At 41.2% G+C, this 26,467-nt stretch overlaps 1 protein-coding gene across 3 annotated transcripts in view; it reads right to left on the minus strand.

Moving 5' to 3' along the window:
• Positions 1 to 26,139, minus strand: part of cux1b (cut-like homeobox 1b) — a 237,115-nt gene extending 210,976 nt beyond the window's left edge. For 2 of the 3 annotated variants that reach the window (XM_034168316.1, XM_034168317.1), the window contains exon 1: positions 25,993 to 26,139. In XM_034168316.1, coding sequence (XP_034024207.1) covers positions 25,993 to 26,055 — 63 coding nt within the window. In that variant the 5' untranslated portion in view covers positions 26,056 to 26,139. The remainder of the gene's footprint in view (positions 1 to 25,992) is intronic. The other variant, XM_034168318.1, reaches the window with a different exon arrangement.
• Between the last annotated feature and the right edge of the window lie 328 nt (positions 26,140 to 26,467).

Consider the following 26,467-nt stretch of genomic DNA (forward strand, 5'->3'; position numbering starts at 1 on the left):
TGTTCGTAAAAGTGAGAAATACAAATTAAGCTTTCCATTTCATCACTTCAAAGACAGTTAAAATATAACTGAGCAAATTCACAGAAAGATGAAAATCCTTGCAATATCAAATCGCAAATGTATGGCTGGATTACCTACAAGCTACAAGCAAATAAACAGGGGGAGAAAGTAAGTGTGAGAAGCAGGGCTAAAGGTTGAAGGCTGTTCCCCATCTGGATGACTGATGGGTTGAGCCTGAAGGCCAGCTATGGATCTAGCAACTGTAGCCATGATTGGCATTGAAAATTACACAGAGTGAGCTATTAGCAGATAGTGAGCCATATCATAATTCAATCCCTACACCATCAAAGTGCACCAATATCATAATTCAATACCAAGTACCATTAGCTTGCAGCACACCAATATCATAATTCAATCCTGAGGCCATCAGCTCTTGCCAATATCATAATTCAATACTTGGACCATTAGAACAGACCAATAGGCCTATTAGAATTCAATACCTATGGTTAATGATCTAACAGGACACTGATACTGAAGTCATGAGTTGACATGGGATAAGGTCTGCATCTATGGATAGTCAAGCCTTATTTAGCCCAGACTACTTCATAATAGCGAGATAAACAACACTAAAATTAGGGAGGGCGAATGGTTCAACAAGACACTGAAGGTTGCAGGATATTTACTGCAGAAGTAAACCCCAGCACACGGTTTCTGGTGTAAAATGAAGCACTGCAAGTTTCAAACAGCCAAACCAGTCATTCTTTGCTCCCAATCTGTGACAGTTTACAATTAGTCTTGATTATCACATACTAATCGCTTATGAACATGAGATTCCATTTCATTTTCTGGTGAGACTTCAACACGGAGGCGCTTTTGTTCCGCCATCAGCTTCGTGCCGATGAATTTCGCTACAACTCTTTTCATGGCAAAATCTTCTGTCACAGTGGAATGTGCCGAAAAAGTGCTGATGTCCACCTCTTCCACAATTTCTCGGATAGTCACACGACGGTCCCACAACACCACAGCGTTCACTTTGGAAATGATCTGGTCATTTCAGCGTGTTGATGGCCGACCGGAGCGCGGCGCGCTCTCCACCATTGTGCAGACATCTTTAAACTGGTTGTACCGCTCCTTAATCTGTGTGATGCCCAGAGGATCGTCACCGAAAGCTGTCTGAATAATCCGAATGGTTTCCACCTGGCTGTTGCCCAGTTTCTGGCAAAATTTGATGCAGTCGCGCTGCTCCAGTTGTTCCGCCATTTCCTTGCAAAGAAAAAATGACGAGAGACTCCACCCATCCTCACACAAAGGCTACTTACAAGCGAATGACGCAACCGACAGGCGTGAAAAACATCACGCATGCGCACGAAGGTTCAAGGTTGGCTCATGCAAGCACACGTGATTCAAATCCATCAGGTTTTTGCAAAAAATAAAAAGGTCGGATACTTTTCTAACAGACCTCGTATATTTCAAAATTGTATTAGCTCTCCCAAAACAGGATATTTATTTCAAATATATTGCATCAGTAATCAGTTTAATTTTTTATGGAATGCCCCTTTAATGTAACTAAAATTTGTCAATTTGGTACTAATAACAAAAGAAATAATGTCAGTGGGTGTATTGAGCTTATTTTGAATGGTTCTGATACTTGAGGTATCAAGTGTATGTTGTGTAATGGAAACAATAAATCATAAAAAATGATTTTAATAAATTAGCCATAGTGTACTCTAAAATGTCTGTCTTCTTTGCTTTTGTATTCTGATTTTATTTATATTCACAAAAAACATACGCAATTTTTATATTTAATTAATGTGCTTGATGTAAAAGAGGCCAATTATGATCAATTTTGATGGCATAACCATTTTGAAGTTAGATAAAGTTAATCAATAGACCTATCTTATCTGACATAATTGTATTTTCATAGCTAAGACTGGCATAATGGTCTACGTAAGTTGTCTTATTGGTTTTCTTGTGCAAGAAAACATATAATTAGACACCAAAATTGTCATAATCGGACCATCATAACAGATTTTATGAATTTGACCCTTCACGAAAAGTGCGTTGACCTTTCCACATTTTCGGTCATTGTGACGTAACTCAAGGTCAAAAATAGGCCAAACTATATATTTTTGAACTCTACTCATCAGGACGAGTAATCTGATTTGCATATCAAAAGGATTGGACCATTTTTGAATTTTGACCCAAAAATGGGGGGTTTTGGCCCGAAAATGGCCAAAAAATGATTTTTATTTTTGGCATCGCCCCTGATGTGAAACCTTACTATATAAGGACTTGATCTAGCATAGATGCCTGCTTGTAACAAAAAATGCCTAAAAAAAGCACTTTTCTGCCTTCTGCTGACTGTCTGTTACAAAATAGTGAAAATGATCAACCAGAGTTTTTCAGATAATGCCCTCAAATGTTTTATCCATGACACAAAACTATTCAGTTTATAGTGAAAGAGAAGTAAAAAAACAAGAAAACTAATCAGAGATTTATTCAATTGTACAAAACTGAACTCAAATCAATCAATCAATTAATCAATTACCAAAGTGGTTGGAGATTAACTTAAAGATTGATGAGTAAATCAATTAATTGCTGTAGCTTCAGCGCAAACAGAGTACAGAGGAAAGGTGCTAACATGATTTCACAGACATTAACACATTGGACTACCACCAAATACTGGGCAAAATAAACGTTATACGAATTACATTACTATGAATTTTCGCAATGGTATGGATTTTGTTATACCATGGCATACAAATAATGAATGTTTATGAGTTCAATGGTACGAATATTTCATGGAGGTGAAAAATGGAATGTCCATTCAACGAGGCAAAGGAAATATTTGTTCCATTGAAAGAGTGAAAAAACATTCATTTGTTTTGTATAACGGCAAAAATGGATCCTTGTCATTTGATATTTTATTCATTTATAAACATCAGATAAAGGACTTACATTTTGGTGTTTGTCACTGGTGCTTTATGTCAACAGTCCAATACAAACGTCAAATAAGACTCCAAAATTGTTCTTCAGTCAACTTACAAAAAATAATTCTGGTGATATAATCTGTGACGCTATGCAATGACTTTGTGTACAGACAACTGTCTGCACTTTCCTCACTCCATCGAAAAATCACATCAGAAATTTGTTCAGCTTTTCATCTTAACTCAATCCTCTTCATCCTAACAGCTCTTCATGCCTCCAGACACCTTACGGTGCCGTGGATTCGTGATTTTTTTTTTTTTTTGCGTGTTAGAAGAATTAGCACCATCAATTAGCTCCTTCAAATCGTTGTCCACTAGCAAAACAAACTCCACCATGTTTAGCTAAATGCCGCACCCGGTAGTGTGAGCATGCGCGGAGGTCGGAGCGTGCAATAGCACATTTCATACAGCACCAAAATTGCACGCTAAAACAACTATTGCATAGTCAATGAAACACAGCGGCAAATGGTAGGAATAATAAACCACCAAACAAATGACAAGGAGCCACTCAGCCTTTATATAATATACAAATAATGAATGTTCATGAGTGCAATGGTAAGAACATTTCATGAGGTGAAAGATGGAATGTTTCATTGAAAGAGGCAGAGGCGAGTTCAATGAAACATTCCATCTTTCACCAAGTGAAATATTCTTTCCATTGCATGAACGGAATAACATTATTTGTTTTATATAACTCCAAACAATCCTGACAATGTAGTCCATACCTGATGCCGTGTTTTGACTTCTTCGCGTACAGACTGCCGTCAACAGAAATTGGCGTAAACTACAAATGCCTCCAGACGGCTGATGGCATACTCTATTTGTTTTTCTGTATGTGTGTGTGTTACAAGAATGAGCACCATTAATAAAATAAATCCCGCCATGTTTGTTTTTAAGCTAAGCACCATCGCCACTGGTGTGAGCGCACGCGGTGGTGGCGCCGTGGAATGGTACAAAACATATGGAACCAAATTTGCACAGTCAATGGAACACAATGGCAAATGGTACGAATGATCCGTATCACGTGACATACACACCACCAATCAAATGACAAGGATCTATTTAGGCGTTATATAATAACCAATAAAGCAGACTGTCTGATACATTTTTTTAAATGCCTTACTTTGTATTTGGAGCCACTTTAAATGTAATATAGTCATCCCAGAGCAGACTGAAGTTACTGTCCATCTTCCATTAAAACAGGTTAATCAGAAAAACACCTTTTCTTGTGATATTTAAATGCCCCCGTTTTATGGGGGGGCATTCTGCACCTTTACATGGATAAAGACTGTAGGTTAATGGCATCACTACTAAATCGTCCCACTTCTTTCATCTGGCTTCATGAAAATGATTAAAATTTCAATAATCCTGCTAACAAACAAATGATGCACAAACTAAATCGCCTCCCAGGTAGGGATAAGAATACTTCATTTTTGATGGATTATTTGAATGTTCCATGCATCTGAAAATGATGAAAAGAACAGGATAGGAGTATGTAGTATGTAAAAGGCACCTTGACACTTAAAAATTTGATCCCCACACTGCCGCGCAATTTGTCGTGCCAATGCTTCCCGCTTTGTCCTGCTTGACACCATGCTATATAAAATAATCGTTTCACAGCCGATGGCATGTTCTCTCTCAGAACTTGGCTGATGAAACCATTCTCTCATTGCTCCCAGAATCACAGAAATTATCTACAGTTAGAGGCTGTCTCAAGCACGTTGTGTGGCAGAGAACGTATTTGGAATCTTGTCTCAAAGGTAATTATAATTATCGGGAAGGTGATGGTCTAGTGGTTAAAGCGTTGGGCTTGAGACCAGAGGATCCTGGGTTCAAATCCCAGCTTGACTGGAAAATCGCTAAGGGCGCTTGGGCAAGGTACTTAATCCCCTAGTTGCTCCCGGTGTGTAGTGAGTACCTTGTATGGCAGCACCCTCACATCGGGTGAATGTGAGGCATTATTTGTAAAGCGCTTTGAGCGTCTGATGCAGATAGAAAAAAGTGCTATATAAATGTGTCCAGTGTCCATTTATTTAATATTTACATTGTAATGGATTAGTAAAACAGTTGAATTTTCATTCCTTCTCATGAGTTAGAAAAAGCTACTGAGTAATGTTTATGATAGATGTAATACCTTGTCATAATCGTTCAGATGCCCTACGCACAATGACACACATTGACACACAGTGTTTTCGAATAGGTCGCGCAATGTTCACAACTAGTTCACACAAGTGGAATGAAATTAATGCATGACAGTAATTTTGAACATTTCAAACTTTTCTTTGCACACTGACATGCAGCCGCGTATAGTTCATGTAGTTTACGATGGGTTTACTCATTGGCATGCAAGATTGCGTGCCAATGCGAGAACCAAATTTGTCTAAGTGTCAAGGTGCCTTAAGCTCTTTTGGCTTCTCCTTTTATGCTTAAGGTTGCCACAGCAGATCTGATATGGCGCTGCATGTTAATTTGTCACATTTCATATCTGATGCCCTTCCTGAGGCTACTCCACATTACATGACGAATGGGCACCATAAATGCACAGTATATATATATATCAGTGACATGCGGTGTGGTTGATAGCTGGTGAGGCACTGATTTCATCACACTCAGATTTACAAACATGAGTCACAATTTGCTAATGTGTTATTTTGTGCTATGCTTCTGATGGTCTTTAAATAAATAAAATGCAAGAAAAATGTGTTTCTTTTAGTCTCTCTCTCTTCAGTTTTTTATTGCATATCTGTAGAAGCAGTCTTGCCTCAGAATCTTTCATAGGTACTTTTTTAACAAATCATTTGAAAAAAATGGGTACTCAGACATGTTTATTTTGTGACATACATGGACACCCAATTTTCAAGCTTCAAAATTGAATATATATATTAGGGCTGCTCGATTATGGAAAAAATCAGTATCACGATTATTTAGGTAAATACTGAAATCACAATTATTCAAACGATCATTTTTTTTTTTTAGTTACACAATGCATTTATTCAGCATTTCTCTCACTTTAAAAAAAAAAATTGTTAGACGTGTCACAGGACTGCTCATTTATGGAGCAGTTTTCTGAAGAAAAATCCTTGGAAATGTTTTTTGCTGTTGTTTGTTTACCTCAGAATTTCTGATTACTGTTTTAAAAAGTTTAGAACACTTGTAATTAAAATAGCTAAATAAATCAATAAATGGTTCTTTTAGAAACCTTTCATCTGTAAATTAAAACCACCTGTTATTTCAGATTAGATAATTTCTTGTTTAACATAAGGAACCTCGGACATTTATTTTTAGACAAAATAACATGGAAATTTGTACTTTTTTTTTTTAAGTCTGGTAGATTATTTATATCTCATTTCAACCAGAAAAACAGACACTGTACATAAATACAAATGTTTATTATAAATGCAACAGGAAATAATTTAACAATGACTTCAGTGTGATTGTAAAGTAGGATTTCTGTGACATAAACCTCATGAATCATGATGAATTTTTTTAATGGTCATTTCAACTTGTAATTTCGCCAAAATATGTAATTGCTTTAATGTTGTTATCAGGACAGAGTCATTTCTAAAATACGAATTTGAGCACAATAAGTGGAGAGCTTCTACCTGTGCAAATGTCTTTTGACTTTGATTCGTGGACATTTTTAATGATCCGTTCATTTATTGTTAAAATATAAAATGAAACAGCTTTTTAAAACTAATAAAATAGTTGCTGTTGAAATAGCCTTTTATTTAGAAGCAGGTGATGTTATTCTGGATTCTCGGGACCAGATGAAGGTCTCTTCTGCAGTTTTGAACTCTGGTGGTTTTGCTGAAAGACACTTATGTCCTATTTTGAAGAGCAGAGATGTTTTCTTTCGACTGGACTTCGTGGTGTTCAGCTCATCAATGGAAGTTTGGTTGTCTGCACAGCAAATGTTCCTGATTAGGACAAATAAAAATATTTCTTTAACTATAAAGAAACACTAAACAGTTTATATATAAAAAAGGGGAAAAAAAAACGGGGAAAAATTATGGAAAAAAGGCCCGAAAAAAATAAGTTATTTAAAGTTAAGCTTTTGTGGTGTCTGAAAAAAGCTGTAGCTTTACTTGGTAAAAATAAAAAAAGACTGAAGCATTTACAAATTAAAGTGTTCACTCAGATCAACTGTGCTAAAAGGCTAAGCTAATGTTAGCCGATCATTAAACCTTCACAGCAATTCAGTAAACGTCACATTTTATTTTTACATTATTCTCACCTCGATAAAGCTGCAGAACTAAACTCCTTTGGGCAAACTGGGACTTCGCATATATCCAAAAAGTGGGAGATTTCAGACTGAGTGGGTTTGCTCCATCACCCCGGCTGCCTGCCTCGCTCGGCCCAGGAATGATGCCTGAAGGCTGGCTTCTCCGTGCGGGTCGGCCCGCTGTCGCGGTTCGATCAATATCCCACCAAGTCATCAGTCCTCCCTCGGTCGGCGTCACTCCGAAAAGTAGCTGGAAAAAAAGCTTCTCCCAGCAGGGTGATGGGAGAATCGTTCCACTGCTGTTTTTTAAACCTTTTTTGTTATGTGCAGACGCAGGTTGAGGAGCGGACCAACGTCTGACCGAACCCAGCGGTTCCACAAACAAAACGGTTTTATTTCCCCTCCAGTGCAATAATTAGTGTACAACATAAATATTGGGTTTGTCTGGCGGAGTGAAGGACGGCGCGCTCTCCAGCGCCCAAAAGGATCGAAGCCTCGGCGCTTCTGGACAGCCAAACACCCCCCAGGTGGACACGACAAACTGACTCTCTGATGTGTGCTGACAGCATGTGTCCCTCACCCGTCCTCCTTCACAGGCACGATGTGTCAAACCCTGGCGCGGTCCTCAGCATCTCACAAACGAACGTCACAAGGTCGAGTTCCCGGCAATTCTGCTTGAACCACTCATGGCTTAAATGCAGAACGCCATCTCATTATCTGCTTCAGCTGAAAATCTTTAAGTTTGCACGTGAGCATCATCCACAGGTGCTGCGAGTCAGTAGGCCTGCACATGAACATCCTCCACAGGTGCAGCTAATAATGCTGATGAGGGTGAAGGACTCTTCTAACAGCACCTTCTCCACAGACAAAAACCAGTTTGCATACCACCTGGAGAGCAAAGAAAAGAAAACAACACAAAAACATCCAGCCAAACCCCCCAACACACAACATTTTTTTGTGGTTCAGGCGACGCGAATTCAAGAAGGCCATCACTGAACTTTTTTAAGGTTGTGGAAACAGCCAGAGTGTGACGTAGCCGCAATCTCTGCCCCCTTGCCGCTTCCGAAGCGATGCGTCTGACGTCATGCATCTTGGGACACGTTGACGGACTGGCCTGATGAAAGGCCTTTAAATCGTTTCACTCGATTATACGAGTTTGGAGATCGTTTGATACAAATATCGATATCACGATCGAAATTTGGTTAATTGCACAGCCCTAATATATATATATATATATATATATATATATATATATATATATATATATATATATATATATATATATATATATATATATATATATATATATATATATATATATATATATATATATATATATATATATATATATATATATATATATATATACATACATACATATACACACACACACTCAACAAAAATATAAATGCAACACTTTTGGTTTTGCTCCCATTTTGTATGAGATGAACTCAAAGATCTAAAACTTTTTCCACATACACAATATCACCATTTCCCTCAAATATTGTTCACAAACCAGTCTAAATCTGTGATAGTGAGCATTTCTCCTTTCGTGAGATAATCCATCCCACTTCACAGGTGTGCCATACCAAGATGCTGATTAGACACCATGATTAATGCACAGGTGTGCCTTAGACTGTCCACAATAAAAGGCCACTCTGAAAGGTGCAGTTTTGTTTTATTGGGGGGGGGATACCAGTCATTATCTGGTGTGACCACCATTTGCCTCATGCAGTGCAACACATCTCCTTCGCATAGAGTTGATCAGGTTGTCAATTGTGGCCTGTGGAATGTTGGTCCACTCCTCTTCAATGGCTGTGGGAAGTTGCTGGATATTGGCAGGAACTGGTACACGCTGTCGTATATGCCGGTCCAGAGCATCCCAAACATGCTCAATGGGTGATATGTCCGGTGAGTATGCCGGCCATGCAAGAACTGGGACATTTTCAGCTTCCAAGAATTGTGTACAGATCCTTGCAACATGGGGCCGTGCATTATCCTGCTGCAACATGAGGTGATGTTCTTGGATGTATGGTACAACAATGGGCCTCAGGATCTCGTCACAGTATCTCTGTGCATTCAAAATGCCATCAATAAAATGCACCTGTGTTCTTCATCCATAACAGACGCCTGCCCATACCATAACCCCACCACCACCATCCTGGGCTGGTGTGGTTACACGTGGTCTGCGGTTGTGAGGCTGGTTGGATGTACTGCCAAATTCTCTGAAACACCTTTGGAGACGGCTTATGGTAGAGAAATGAACATTCAATACACGAGCAACAGCTCTGGTTGACATTCCTGCTGTCAGCATGCCAATTGCACGCTCCCTCAAATCTTGCGACATCTGTGGCATTGTGCTGTGTGATAAAACTGCACCTTTCAGAGTAGCCTTTTATTGTGGGCAGTCTAAGGCACACCTGTGCACTAATCATGGTGTCTAATCAGCATCTTGATATGGCACACCTGTGAGGTGGGATGGATTATCTCAGCAAAGGAGAAGTGCTCACTATCACAGATTTAGACTGGTTTGTGAACAATATTTGAGGGAAATGGTGATATTGTGTATGTGGAAAAGGTTTTAGATCTTTGAGTTCATCTCATACAAAATGGGAGCAAAACCAAAAGTGTTGCATTTATATTTTTGTTGAGTGTATATATACACACACATATACATACACACACACACACACACGCACGCACGCAGAAACACACACACACACACACACACACACACACACACAGTGGGGCCAAAAAGTATTTAGTCGGTCCCTGATTGTGCAAGTTCTCCTACTTAGAAAGATGAGAGGTCTGTAATTTTCAACATAGGTACACTTCAACTATGAGAGACAAAATGAGAAAAAAAATCCAGGAAATCACACTGTGGGATTTTTAAAGAATTTATTTGTAAATTATGGTGGAAAATAAGCATTTGGTCACCCAAAAACAAGCACGATTTCTGGCTCTCACAGACCTGTAACTTCTTCTTTAAGAAGCTCTTCTGTCCTCCACCTGTTACCTGTAATAATGGCACCTGTTTGAACTCGTTATCTGTATAAAAGACACCTGTCCACAGCCTCAAACAGTCAGACTCCAAACTCAACCATGGCCAGGACCAAAGAGCTGTCGAAGGACACAGGACGAAAATTGTAGACCTGCACCAGGCTGGGAAGAGTTAATCTACAATAGTCAAGCAGGTTGGTGTGAATAAATCAACTGTGGGAACAACTGGGAGAAAATGAAAGACATACAAGACCATTGATAATCTCCCTTGATCTGGGGCTCCACGCAAGATGTCATCCCGTGGGGTCAAAATGATCATGAGAACGTTGAGCAAAAATGCCAGAACTACATGGAGGGACCTCATGAATAACCTGCAGAGACCTGGGACCAAAGTAACAAAGGCTACACACTACGCAGAGAGGGACTCAAATCCTGCAGTGCCAGGCGTGTCCCCCTGCTTAAGCCAGTAGGTGTCCAGGCCTGTCTGAAGTTTGCCAGACAGCATATGGATGATCCAGAAGAGGATTGGGAGAATATCATGTGGTCAGATGAAACCAAAATAGAACATTTTGGTAAAAACTCAACTCGTTATGTTTGGAGGAAGAAGAATGCTGAGGTGCATTCCAAGCCGCGCTCCGGTCGACCTTCAACATGCCGAAATGAGGAGATCATTTCCAAAGTGAACGCTGTGGTGATGCGGGACCGTCGAGTGACCATCCGAGAAATTGCGGAGGAAGTGGACATTAGTACTTTTTTGGCACATTCCATCGTGACAGAAGATTTGGGCATGAAGCGAGTGGCTGCGAAATTCGTGCCGAGGTTGCTGACGGCGGAGCAAAAGCACCTCCGTGTTGAAGTCTCACAGGACATGCTGGACTCCATTCACACTGATCCCAGCTTTATGGACACCATTATAACCAGTGATGAGTCCTGGGTGTACGGGTACGACCCGGAAACCAAATTCCAGTCATCACAGTGGAAGCATTCCACGTCGCCACGACCGAAGAAGGCGCACCAAGTGCGCAGCAATGTGAAGGTAATGCTGACTGGTTTTTTTTTACTCCTGCGGTGTGATACGCCACGAGTACGAACCACAGCGTCAAACAGTAACGAAGGAGTATTACAGGGATGTCCTCTGTCGCCTTCTTGATGCTGTACGGCGCAAGAGACCGGAGTTGTGGGCCACAGGAAATTGGCGCCTCCACCACAATAATGCTCCAGCACATTCCTCGAACTTAATTCAGACTTTTTTGACTAAAAACCAAACTCCTGTGGTTCAACAGGCTCCGTACTCTCCTGACATGGCCCCTTGCGACTTCTGGCTGTTCCCAAAAATTAAAAGACCATTAAAAGGAATGCGTTTTGAGACGAGGGAGGACATCAGGTCATGCATCGACGGCGGAGCTGCGCTCCATCCCGAAAGAGGCTTTTTTGGAATGCTTCCAACAGTGGCGACACCGCTGGAAGAACTGTGTGGAGTCCCAAGGAGACTACTTCGAGGGTGATTAGGTTTCCAACGCTCCAGGTAAGCCAGTTTACTTGTTGCTGAAATTGTAAGGCACATGATAAAATTAATCACTTCTGCCACCATTTGAAATGTCCATGAAAACTGCAGTTACATAGGCTAACATTTGCATCTACCTCAAACATTTAACCAGGCAGTACTCCAAAGAGTGATCCTTAACACCGGTCACAAAAGATATTGCTCCAACTACAGGAATACAGAGCAGCAGAATAATGGATGCCTCTGTCATGAGATACGGTGAAACTCTATGATGTTGAAGGTGAGAGACGCTCCAAGTGGGTCTGTATATAATGCCTGCCACTTGAAAATAGGTCTCTGGAAACTGCCCCTGTGCTCCTGTTTCAAGATGTTGCTGTAAGTTTGGCCTGCATTGTTATTACATTGCATCATGTTGCTATTATGTGGAGAAGTTGGTGGGCAAGTAGAGGTGGAACTACTCTGGGACCCACAGCACAGCAAGATGTATTTGTAGAGTATTATGTGGTGGCAAACATGAACAACATTACAGCACGTCGAAGCCTCAAATAAAAATTTCCATCATTACGGACATTGGCCTTCTTCTGAATTTTTTTGTAATAATCTGTATATGTGTTAACATCTATGCAACAACTTACTGGAAAGTATAGATTAGAAGCAACAAGTGGAGGGCGGTATACCACCGTGGGTGGCTTTACATGTGACACAAGATGCCTGAACACACCCCTTTCTTAGATTCCGAGCCATTTAACCTTCGTTCAGGTGTTTATTAAATCATATTTTTGAGGACTGTGCGGTGGTTCTCCTCACGGTTTACTTTGTTGTGGACATTGAGAGTGATGAGCCATGTATTTTTTTAGTAATCATACATTAAGTGGACCTAACGGGTGAAGCTACACAGCTGCTCAAAATGCTAACACTGTTAAAATACAACATTAAATTTGATGAGCGCTTCACTCAGCGCAAATACAACAGAAATGTCTGATCAATTCGGGCGTTTCACCACAACAAGCCGTATTATTCCACATGTTTCTTATCAAATACTCCAAACATGCAGAGACAGTCTCCACACCCAGCCGCATCGAGTGGACTCTGAGCTAAAGACAGGAGGAGGAGACGCTCCAATCAGCAGTTGTCACGCAAAGTGACCACACCACCAAATTTACCAAACTTTATGGAAAACCTACTCAAACTATAAGACGTTAGAAAAACATTCACCCCTCATATAGCTGTCAAGGAGGAGAAAACTGTTGAAAGAGCAAACCTGTTTTTTTGTACCGGGCTGTTAACATGTTTATTCTGCTGTAAAGTTGGACATCTTAACACAGAGTCCTATGGGAAAGTGCTGTTTTGGAGCCAGTCTCAAGCGACCAGTCAAGGTACTGTACTTCTGCGTTGGCTTCAATTCCAGTGGGCTCAGGCTGCTGCTTGATTCAAATACACTTTCCCATTCAGTTGAATGGGAACGTGTGTCCAAACCTTTGACAATATAGACACAAATGAAAAACTAGTAGTGATTCATGAAAATTCAGTAAGGTATCATGATGGATTTAATCATTCACATCTCTTTTGTCATCATCTTTTAGATGCTGCTAGAATGCAGCTAACATTAGCATGAACATTTTATTACAGTAAGTCCCTTCGGCTGCTACCTTGTTTGCACTCGGGGTTGCCACAGCAAATCCAAGGTGGATCTGCATGTTGAATTGGCATAGGTTTTACGCCAGGATGCCCTTCCTGACGCAACTCCACATTACATGGAGAAATGTGACAGGGGTGGGATTTGAACCCGGAACCTTCTGCACTAAAACCAAGTGCATTAACCACTTGACCCCACCCCTGCTAATATGGCTTGTTGTGCTATAGGGCACCAGAGTCTCGTTTGAAACTTGCATGATATCGCGGGATTTGACCACTCATGGGGCGCTCCATTGTGCAATATATATATATATATATATATATATATATATATATAGACACACACACACACAGCATAGGTTCACACCGAAAAATGGTGTACCGTTTTGTTTTCGGGTGCAATCACAGAAGCCATCGCAAATTTTTTTTTTTTTCGGTTCCCAGTGGAGAAGAGAAGATGAGGCAGATGGGAGATGTCGTGTCGGTAAGTGTTAGCCTACACAGCTAACCAGAGCAGCTGCGTTATCTTGCCTGCAAAACCGCCTCCACACGTTTGTGCTCCGGGTCATAAACAAACCGCAACACATGTTTGCTTTCCCACCGCACCGTCACTTTTTCTTTGCATTTTCACTTTGTCTGCCTGTAATTTGCCAAACATCCATTGAAAATGCTGTGGTTTTTCCCCCAGAAGTAGAGAAATTACATCATATGCGTCATATTTTACCCCTTTCACGCCCACCCTCAAACGAGACTGTAGTGCCCTATTAACTATGTTCTAGTGTTCAGTGTTCTAGCTGCAGTTAGCGGCAAATTTCTGCCCGGCTCTCGGATTTAAATTGTCTGTTCGTCGAGCACAGATTTTCCAAAAGAATTAACTGAATTGTTGCTGCGCTAAAAAGTTACCCGCTTCACTGTCCCGAGGCTGTAAAACGCTATGAAAAGCCAGTTCGGTGTGCAGCCGAGGAGGAGCTGAACAGAAATTCTGTCCACTGAAAGGGAAAAAAAAATCTCCATTAAAATCCTGCGCATGAGCATCGATGATGATAGACGATGGATATTGATGATACACTAATTTTACAGTTGAAAGGCTTCGTGTTTCCAAAAGTTCAAAGTTTGTGCAGCACGAACACAGCGAGAGAGAAAGAAAAAGAGGGAGATGGAGGGAGAGCGAAAGCGAGCAAGAGACAGAGAAAAAGAGAGAGCAAACGAGAGACAGAAAGAGAGGGAGACAGACAGAGAGAGAGAGAGGGAGGGAGAAAGAGCAAACAAGAGACAGAAAGAGAGAGAGAGAGACAGAGAGAGGAAGTAAGAAAGAGAGACAGACAGAGGACGTAATTTTTACTCTGTAACACTTGCTTTGACAATGTAAACATATGGCCGCCATATCCAGGGATGAGACTGGCAAATTCGATTTTCAGAGGAAAATAAGCCAGGGTCCAGGGGCCGCAGGCCCCAGCGGGTCCAGGGTGGAGCCAAAGCATTTTTGCTGTTTTAAAACATGTAAATTGCACTAAAATGATATTAAAAACTACTATAAATGCCAGGTGTTCATATCTATAATTCAAACTGTAAACCCTTACTAAGACCATCTACTGTACATGTATTTTTGTGACCAAAATATTTTTTCATAACTAGACTTACTTGATTTTCAGCATTCTCCACTTTCAGCATGGCACACTAGTCAACAAACATACATGTACATGTATATCCTCAAATACATGCACATGTATAATCCAATGTTCTATGTCCATTGAACTGTCAGACCATATAAGGTTTATATTTAGTCGATGTGATCTCACCTATAACACTGTATCACAAGATCATTGCTTCACTTTATCATACTGGACTAATTATATATGAGGACTGTTTCACTGTGTTGCATCGTTTCATAAAAGTGCTCTCTCGCGCGTGCTCGCTCTCTCTCTCTCTCTCTCTCTGACAGAGAGAGAGAGAGAGAGAGAGAGAGAGAGAGAGAGAGAGAGAGAGAGAGAGAGAGAGAGAGAGAGATTTTTTATTTTGAGGAGTCTGAGTCTCCTTAAAATAGACTCCTTAAAATAAAATAAAATAAACCCGCGCTCTCACGCGCACGCTCTCCCTCCCTCCCTCTCTCTCTCTGTGTGTGTGTGTCTAATCAGAGCTGCGACTCTTTAAAATAAACGCGCACTTGCTACATGTCGGTGCGCTCATCAAACACCCTGATCGATCAATCTGATCAAAGCTGAAAAGAGCTGTGACTCTAAAATAAACGTGCACTCGCTGCATAAAAAAATAAAAATAATAATAATAATAACAATAACAATAATAATAATAATGGTAAATGACTGTTTTTGAGCCGCACCACACCATGCAGTAGAGAACACAGCGCGCTTCCACAGAGACAGAAAATAGCACTGAAACTGGTGCAGCATGGCACACGCGACTGTATGCACACATTAAAACGCGAACACATGCAGCTGCAAGTATGAACTAACACTGTTAGAGGCTGAGTACGCGCGTATTTCGGCTGTATTTAAATGAAACACAACACTGCAATGAGCAGCTCTACGAATACACCACTGTGAAAGCCGCTAAAGGTACTCCTGGCAATTTTTTTTTTGCATTCTTACCCCCCCCCCCCCCCTAAAATTTTCTCTACGGATTTGGACGTTTCACAAAATCGACCCCCAGGACTGTCAAATCCGCGGAAATCCATGGATCTGCGGAAAAATCTCATCCCTGCATATCAATAAAGCTCCATTCCATTAAATTAAAAATTGAGAAGGAGAGACAGAGAGTGCTATCTTTTCTCTTTAAGTCTATAAAAATAAGGCTGTAAAAGTCTATATAGTGGAGCAGATAAGTATGACATTTGGCCAGAATTGTTCACGTGGTTATGCAAGCATCAGATTTGGCATGAATGTTCTACATAAATCAGTGTTTGAGAAAAAGTGCTGGCCACTTGAAAAGCCAATATGACGGCCAGGTAGGGGTCAATGAAGAATTACACAGGGGTCAAAATTTAAAAATGCTCCATTCATATTGAAAGCTATACCACATTATGTGTCTGATCACAAAGATTCCAAAAAGGTATAGTTTGGGCTATCTATGACTGAATCTTATGGAGTTATGGGGTAAAAACAGCAAGAACGGTAAGAAAGGTCAGTTTCAGTTTGTACAGGGGTCAAAATTTAAAGTTCCTCCAATTTTTGTCAAATGTGATGCAAATTATTGGTTGAGTTAATAGGGTTTTAAAAAGGAATAGTTTGCACCATGGGTCATGCTTAGTTGTCACGTTACAGGGTAATATACATCACGTCATAGAATCCAATGTACGTCAACATTGTTTGACATTTACTCTGCAAACCAAGCATTCAACACAGTCAAAACTATTCCATTTATTAATAACACCACATCACACTTATATAAACTTTGCAATTAATCTGTGGTTCCGTTTTTAACGTTAGCAGCATTCAGGTGCGCATTGAGACGTTTTCCTCTAAGAAATGCTGAGGGAAACACTCAGAAATGTTATGATTTCAGTGCGACATGTCCTTTAAAACACAGAAGAATGGAAATAATGCACGCAGCTATCCAGCACCAAAATCTCAAAGTGTGTCTCGGTACCTGAAGAATTTTGAATTCTGTTCTGCCGTTTTCTTAATAAAAGCATTCCTGTTCACTGTCACAGAGGCTGCAGTATCGTTCTTAGCCTCTGATCTAATTGATCCCACAGCAGACAGAATTGATCGAATTGGATGTGCACCTGCCTCCGTGACGCTTTGCGACGGCGTGCCTCCTCCCAGGACAGCCCGGTGATCGCTGCATCCCCGCCAAGACAAAACAAAAAGTGCAGAGATCTGGCTTCGTGTAAGGCTTGTTTTGTCATGGTTTGAGTAATTTGTATGTAAACAGGATAAAATAAAAAGCTGCAGTTGTTTATGTGAAATTCCCACCAAGTCTACCACTAAAATGTCATGAGATGACACTACACTATAGCGGCTCTAGATGGCAATATGACGGTGTGGCGCCATTGTTCCACTGTCTGGGGAGAACCCTGGAATCGTTAATCAAAAAGGCTATTGATGTTGGTGGATCAAATCATTTCTTAACGATTCTTGAAAAGAACTGGTTCTCGATACCCATTCCTTGCACCTCCCCCAAAGAACTCTGGTGCCCCAGTTTTAAAACCACTGGTATAGAGTTTATAATTCTAGTACAGTGGTCCCTCGCTATAACGCGGTTCACGTTTCACGGCCTAGCAGTTTCGTGGATTTCTTTAGTGCAATTTTGCATGCTTTTTTTTTTTTAACAGCGCATTGTGTTCTGCGTCCTTATCAGGCAGGCCGGTCGCGGCACCGGTCGCGGCACCGGTCGGCATCACCGCGATTGATTTTCACTGCCTACGATGTGCTTACTGAGTCTGCGGGCTCGGTAAACGCAGCAGCGGGCCACTCACACCGCTAAAGTGATGTTCTCATTATTTATGCAGTTTTACCATACATAGCCCTACAAAGCTTGATCATTTGTTTATCACACGATGCACACTCGCTGATGTGAATGATATCAGCGCACACATTCCATTCTCAACTCCTGGCATTTTGAAGTGAATGGTTCCACACTTAGAACCAGTGCACTGACCCTCAAGCTACTTCACTGGAGACTGCGCTGTTCACATGAACATGCAGCTACTTTTTATCTGGTCACAACTGCACTGATGCCACTACTCAGTAGGGTGGACAAAAAAAAAAAAATCTCCATTTTTTTGTGACTTTGATAATAATGATAATTAGATGATACTCTTCAAAAATGTACTCGTAAAAGTCTTAGAACTGGTAGGCATTAACTGTTGCTCACTAAAAACATTAGCTGACAATGTTGAAGGAAAGTAGCTCTTCTTTATTTCCCTAAAACTTACAAGTATAGGGCTACTGAGCTTGTGAAGTTTTAATGCATGAAAAAAATAAAATCTTTTGCACCACTATAATTTATTTATTAGCCTTCAAATAGGGGATTCATGATATGACAATGCCAATACAATCAAAACTCACATTGTCTCAAAGAAATGAAGAAGTTGTCCTAAAGGGTAAATTTTCAAAAAAAAACAACCAGATTACCTTGAACTACTTACAACAGTGAAGGTAAGGACCCATACAGTCTATGACAGTGACATCATAGATCATGTGGGGGCTTCCCAGACTTGCAGAGGAATGTTGGGAAGCACACGGTGAGAGCCAATCAGAGTAGAGAAGCACAGTGATGTCTGCTGGCTGGTTTCTCTGGCTGCTAATCAAACATGGCGGAAGCCACTCCAAAACAGTTGTGTTTCTGTATAAATCCAACATGTTTCTCATATAATATGTAAAAGCTATCGAGAAATAAACACTTCTAAATCTGAAAAGGCTGTTTTTGTCACCAGATATCACCTCCGAAGTAATTTACAAGACAACTCACAGACATCAGCGTGCATGCTATGTGTGCATGCATCACCCAAGGTGAAAGGTAACTTTTGTTTTCTTCAAAAACTCTCTCTCTCACACGTACACACACACACACATCCTCCTGCAGATGGCGTTAAAAAGAAAATATTCGTTATGGAAAAAAATTTCATCCTGATTCACCAAATCTACGTTATTACGCAGTCGCTTCCGGGTGTTCGTAGTCTTAACAGCTTCAATCATGTTCAAACATCTTTAAACGGGGTAGTCCTAGTGAGTACAGCTTGAAACTTGTTTGACTGTGGTCCATCTAGGTAAAAATTTGAAGTAACAGCAGTGTTTGTTGCAGAACTGGCTGAGAACGCAGCAGGGTGCAGCTTTACTTTTGCTTTCAAGCAAGCTGCCAGGTATGCGCGTTATAAGCCAGCCTGATAAGAGGTATGCCGGAGTAAGCCATTTCATCCCATTTTTGCACTTTTTCTGGATCATGGGGGATCATAATAGGACAGTGTCCTGGTGAATAGAGCCTTTACACATGACGTCACAGGTCACGTGCAGCTGAAGGTCACGTTTAGCTGGTCACAATACACTTGGCTGTGTAAACAAGTCATCTCAACACGTCTTTTCTCTGTTTTTCGCCATTTTTCCGCTAATACACCATGCCAGAGACTTGTTGTACAGTTCATTGTCACAACAGATGTGGACAGAAGGAGAATGTGAGCTTCCACGGGATTCCAGTGGACACAGAGCATTGGATTTTGCCCCACAATCCCACAGCAGCATACAAAAAAATTCCATAAAATGAATGACAAACATTATTATAAACACTAAGGGTAGGGTAAGAAACAGAAAAAAAAAAAAAAAAAACGCATCACGAAAATGTGACTCATTTTGTTCCGGATGCTGTGATGGGACCACAAAAAAATAAATAAAAATTTTTAAAAAGAGAGACTCTGCAGGGTTTTGCTCCACATTCACACAGCAGCTTACACACAATTCAATAAAGTTAATGATGAACATTTTCACTAAATACTACTATAAATATGTAAGTCTGCAGTCCTCTATTAACTTAAGTCCTAAGTGTACTTACACGTGCAGCGATAACAATGTCGCTCCAGGTGCAGTCAACAAAGAAAACAACATGCTTGGTGCTGTGCACAAGTGCCCAAAATGGCAATTTTCTCTTTGTACCGCTTCAGCACCACAAAGATGCCTGGTATGTTCGCTTACTCCACTATCAGGTTCATACATGATGCGTTTATCTCTAAGCTTGTCCCATATTTTCCAATATGTACGTTGTTTCTCTTGTAAATAATCGTGGAAGCACTGCGCATGACTGGCAACATGGCGATAGAGTGTGGCCAGGAAGTGGTCGGGTCACGAGACTGCAAGGGGTCTATTGGGGTGTTAGTTCACAAGTGAAGAAACAAATAAGCAAAGTGCGCATCTCAGGCCGTGCAGTGCATTATGGGTAGGCTAAATTTTTTCGACTACCAACCCACAAGCTATGGCAGCAGAAAGCAGCGAGGAGTGCTATGATTTGGATCATTTCAACCGCTGGAAAGTTGACGATTTAAAGCCTTTTTGTAAGCTCTGCGGATTGCCTGTTACAACCAGGACTACGTACGGCAGTGGACAGAAATGGAAAGAAGAGCTGGCTGTGCTTGCATGTGCTGCATCTGTACAGAAAGTACCATTAGTGCTGACAAAGGAGGAAGAGCGCACTGCTGTCGAAAATGACCGGTCATTGTTGATAGTTGGAGACAAACAAATTTCTGACCCCTTGAAGGCAACTGACAGATAGTTAGACGAAGTCCAGAGACTGAAACTGTGGATACTGCAGAATATTTGCTAAGCAGGGATGAGAAATCGCCACTCCGCCGGCTTCATAATGACGACAATGACGGTGAGTCTCACATATAACCTCTTTGGTGTCATGTTTGTTTTGATAAGTTGACAGACATACAATATGTGCTTTCATGCAGTTTGTTTATAGAACATGTCAATTTTACAATATTACACGCCACGTCATTCATGGCGCGACATTACAGTCATAAGCCGATACACGAAAACGGCGGCACGGTTTTGGGATATTGACAAAATAAATGTGTGCAAGAAACTTACAATTTTAGTCCATCTTTTACGTCCGTATGGATCTTTCTTTTCTGTAGCGAAATTGTGTAGAATGAACGGAGGTTTACGACCACATTTCTTCTTCTTTCCGTCTTTGTGTGGACTCGGCGGAGCTTTGCAATCGTGTGTTTTCAGCCAACTTTCAAGCCTATAAATTCCGTTCGAGCATTTGAAAACAGCACAATGCGCCCCTGTCATTATTGTAGGCGTCGCTTAAGGCTTAAAGCCTTTGAAACAATCCCTGTAAAAGCCTTAACTTTTATAGTACGCTAATGTTACTGTATACGAAATTCAGTGGGAGCGGTGTGAGTTTGGGAGCTGGAATTTTTGGCCCCGTTTGACCCACGCATGTGCAGATGCGTTGCGCACTTCGCCTATTCACTGTTGAGCTGTTTTTAATTAACAGCAACAGGTTTCCCTCATTTTTTTAAACGTCAGTCATGCTAAGTGCTAAGTTAGCCTCTGTTGCGGTGTTGCTACTTGTAAGAGATCACATGACTGTGAATCTGCAGCACCATTGATGGTTAATTAGTAGTGGACAACAGAACTTTCATTTATGGCCAGTATATCATATTTTATACTATTTGCAAGTAGTATTTTGCAATCTCTGAGTCATACAGTAGCCTGAACAGAAACTGGATTTCACATGTGAAGACTGTAGGTGGTCAAATATTCTACAACTGGCTGTAATTATACATCTATAATTAATTAATTCATTACCAAATGCAAATATTTCTGACCTAAAGTTCTGGTACAATTATATAAACATGGCACCTCACATGTTACACTCAATTTCATTGCATTCCTCATTTCTTTCTTTTATAGCAGCCTAGGGCTATTCAAAATTCTGAATTTTAGAATAGTCTTTCTGCATCATGTTTGCTACCTCAATTCATAAATTCAACTTAAATTCAAGAATTTAACTGAAATTCCAAGTCATTCTCAACTCAACTGTGAATTTCGCACAATCTCAATATTAACCAATATTCCAAGTACATCATTTTTACCTCAAAATAAATAAACAAAAAATGCTTTATTTTCTTGAATGTTCAAGTCAAACACAATACAATGAGGAAAGTAAACTTTAGTATTGTTGTCATCACCTCTCTTGGCCACAACTTCCACTTTAGTGTATCCTTGCATGCCAGCTGTTTAAAGCCTCCTTGTTTATTTAAGTGCAATTATTTAACAGAGCCTGAGAGCCAATTTTATTTATTACCTTTGATTTAAATGTAGGTATTCTTAATATATAAGTTCTTCACATTCCAATTTTTGAACAGTCACAAAATTAATAGTTAACTGCTGTTTGTTTTAGGTCACCACTAATGCAAGTATACTGACAGTCTTAAAACAGCAATATGCTTTATTGCAATTATTCCTAGGATAGTATGTCAACTAACTACTTATTGTGACAGGCCTACTTACATGCTACAACAGGAAAATAAAATTTTTCTTAAGTTTAAAAACAGTCAAATATTTGTTATATATTTGTTGGAAAGTTAAAAGAGGAAAAGTTAAAATTTTGACAAAAGGAATTTTGACAATTTCACTCTACTCTGTAAAAACAATAAATACAAATTTTTGCATGAACCAAAGGCCCCAGTAAGGTGTCTGTAATCTGTTTCTCTAAGAATGCAACTGACAAGTACTTCAACATTCAATTAGACATTTGGCATTTAAAATACTGATGATGCTTCATGTCTGAATATAAAGTACTTTTTTGTTTAAGTCTTTAAACAAGAAAACTTGTGTGGACACTCCCTAAAGTAGTAGGAAGGTGAAGAAACTGAGCGTGGAGTGTGACGTACATTAAACCGCCAAGGAACTGGGGAGTATGGGCCTCCACTGAGCCCGTGATAAAGTACATAAAGAGCAAAACTGCACATTCCTCAGTCTCACTGAGTGTATCCTTCAGAAGGAAACACTATAAGCTCTTAGAAAGTGCAATGACATAGCTTCAACCAAAGTAGATCGGGGACAGACCAAAGACCTGACACGCACTCGTCCCTCAGTCTGACTCATGCTTAGTCGCTCACCACCCACCAACACACAGTGAAACCTCAGTCTCGATGCCAGGTTTTGTCACTGGGCAGAGAACCGCTTGGCTACAGTAAAAGCGTGACGTGATGCCCCTTCCTCCTTGCTCCCCCATCCTGTGCAGCAACAGAGGGGTAAAAATATCCAACCAGTGAGTTCAGACAACCAGCTCATAAATTAACACTAAAACTCCTGCAGACAACAGCGGGCAAGTCGCTGAGAGATTTAAACCACTCAGGTTGCCTCTGACCACAGCTTTGGGATCGCCTTACAAACCTTTTCCTAACTTTACCCATTAGGAGGTGGTGAATAAGGACCAGGGTGAGATCAGTTTTCATTTAAGTCACTATTTAGCTGTCCGCTAACACAGTGAACTACGTTTCAAAATGGCTCTAGGGTGCTGTGTTCCAGGAAATGTTATGAAATGAAATGTAGGCTATTAGACCTAAATTGGGGAATCGTGAATAACAGAAAGGTCTGTTCCTAATTTTTCCTTGCCTTACGTGAAAAAATGTAAAGTGCACATTTATGTTCAGCCTTTCGCTCATATCTTATTAAGGCTTTGCCTGTAATGAAGCGCAATCTCTCATCGTGCTCAAGTCGAAACACAATGTTCCAGCAAACTGCCTGACTGGGTTAAAAAAAAAACAGAGAGAGAAACAACAACAGGAAAGAAGAATGATGATCCCCTCTAAAGAAACCCAAACTTGGTAATGGATGGACAGGGATTACAGATGTTAAAGCCTCCGTCTGTAATTCACCGTCACCCTGCCATCATCTCCGAATTGCCGATCCATTTTGCAACTGTGCAAGACCTTGCTAAAAGCATTTCTGTTGCACCCATTTGTGTTTGTAGTGGTGGTGGAGGGGAGAGAAACGTGCAGAGGAGAAGACAAGTTAACAGCTCGCTGTGCTGTTTCAAAGCACTCTCTGTCCTGTAACAACCACCTAGCTAGTTTCTCACACAGTGAACGGAACATGCTGATCAAATAGGATTTTAATGAACACGCACAGTCGGGAACCCAAGGAATAGATGCGGTAGTGGCCTTAAAGCAACTGAGATCTAGGTTGTGTTAGAGTTTTACATCATCAAAAGAAACAAAAACAAAGCATTTCTTCACTGGTGCCATTCGCACCGAAGAGAAAAATACAATCATGAAACCCACAGCTCCTGACCATTTGGTCAGATGTAAGAAGCAAATGGGGCAAAGGAGGAAAGGAGTTGGTGGAGAAAGCGATCATATCATTACTAACCCCATACTATCCTCAGAATACGAAGAAGGAAAAAAAAGCTTCTTCTCTGAAGGCTTTCCTGTAGGAGCCCCTCAGTGGGAGGGAGAGTAAATAAGATGTCATCAATAATAGACAGTGAATGTTCCGAGCACTTTTGCACACACACGCACACCAGCTCCAACTGATTCGTATCCTGCAGACAGGCCTGCCAACCGCCAGCCTCTTTACACACGCTCAGATTCACTGTTCTGACTAATCGCTTGTGATAGGGGCCTTTGCCATAATTACCCAGGGCCTTATCACAAACTTATGCGATGCATTTTTCATGTCCAGGCTGCTGGCGGTGCCTTCACTATCCCTGCTGGCAGTCAATGTTGGGGGCGGGGCGGGGGGGCATAAGAACTGATCTCAGACAAATTCGCACATGCACATCAGTTGGAGTAGGGAATGGGTGAAAGCTGGGTGAAGGGCCAGAGACAGGATGAAAGAATTAAAAAAAGAAGGGGAGGGGGAGGTGTGTGTGAGACATAGATAGAAAGAGAGAGACAGAGAGAGATGATGGTGGTGGTGTGTGGGGGGGGGCAGGAAGAGGCTGGGAGATAGAGGAAAGGAAAAGCAAGTCTGATTTTTTTTTTTTTTTTTTTACATAATGCATGAACAAGGGGGCACGAGTAGGAGGACCAAACAGGATCAAATAAATAGCAGAAGTGAAGCCTTGATGATGTGGCATAAGTGCAACACAAAGCCCGCTGGGAAGACTTGTTCAGTGTCCTTTTGTCTATCCCAGTCACACAGGCATAATGACCCAAATAAAAGTTTAAAATCCCAAGCCTGCGCACTTTACACAATAATGCCCACCAACAAGCTGGACTAGTAGCCTACATAATGCAATGTTATGTTAATGACGGGGGGAAATAAGCCACTAATATTCATTAAGTGTGATTTTGAAATTCAGCAACGCACGTTAAATGCCAGAAGGAGACAACAGCTCTATTGTCTGCGCGTCTTGTGATCGGTCAAAACACGCTCTGATATACAGAATAGATTATTGGCACTGTGGGGGGAAGAAAGAAGCTTTTTTTCCTTCTTCTTCTTCTTCATCTCGTTTCTTAATAAGCCGAGAGTCGTGCACGGTGCCGCGCGTGACACCGGGACACGTCTGGAGTTCAGTCAATAGAGCTTCCCCTTGTTTATTCAGATTAGTTATTCAAATCAAAAACAAACACTGTCGCGTCCACTTTAACAGACGTGGCGGCGTCGGGAAAACATAGTGTATAAATAGCGATTAAAAATAAAAACTAAATAAACTGTCATTAAGTGGACTACTTGGTTAATGTGTCGGAGTAAGGTTGCAGGTTTGACAGTTTAAAACGAGGATAAAGTCAGCGACGCCGCCGGCCCGGCTGGTGTCACCGCGGCGTCGCACTTATTTCTCCCCCAAATGATGCGACCTTCCAGCAGCTAAAGCGGCAGGCTAACTCCGGCTAAAAAAAAAAAAAAAAAGTTCAACTACAGCAATAAACAAAGCCGACCCAAAGCTTTCGGCCGAAGCCCCGCCGTGTGTTTCTTTACGCCGGCGCGTCCCCGCGGCGTCGCCCCGCTGGCCGCAGTGGCAGCGTCCGATCGATGGCGAATTGAACAAAGAGGATCAATTTCTGATCAGCGAGAGGAGCCACTTTCATCAATGTGAGGAAGAGCGCACCGATTCTGCCCCCGAAACACCTAAGAGGCGGCCGCCCAGCGGCCACTAAACACTGCAGCGGACACGGAAGAGATGCCCGAAGCGAAAAGAAGGCGAGCGGTGAGCGGAGAGGGCACACTGACCTGTAGTTGTTGTAAGTCGAAGCGCTTCCAATATTGAAACATCGATCCTGCATTGGCCGCCATCTTGAGACATATTGAGACAGGAATGAGATGCTGATAGAGCGCGCGGGGGTTGGAGTTCAGCGGAAAGGAGCGGGCGGCGCGGAAGACCCGGACCGGATCACAGCCACAGATCCATCCGCCAGCCGCTCCGCACGGAGCGGACTGCCTGCGCGCGCACTGCCTCCTTTAATAACGCCATTAGAAACGCTTAAATAGCGTTTTAGCAGCGCTCCTATATTACAGGTAAATAACACAAACATTCGCTCTGAATTTAACAACATACTTAAAAGAAAACAACAACAACAACATGAGTTTGCTGTTTGTGTTACTGCACATTATAGCCAGCAAAAGAACTCAACTCAGTGTGTGCGGAAAAATAACTCCATCAATTAGAAAATAACTGGTGAGACTTTTACAAGTTGATTTTTTTTAA

This window comes from Thalassophryne amazonica, chromosome 4 (genome assembly GCF_902500255.1).
Source record: "Thalassophryne amazonica chromosome 4, fThaAma1.1, whole genome shotgun sequence".
Classification (NCBI taxonomy): Eukaryota; Metazoa; Chordata; class Actinopteri; order Batrachoidiformes; family Batrachoididae; genus Thalassophryne; species Thalassophryne amazonica.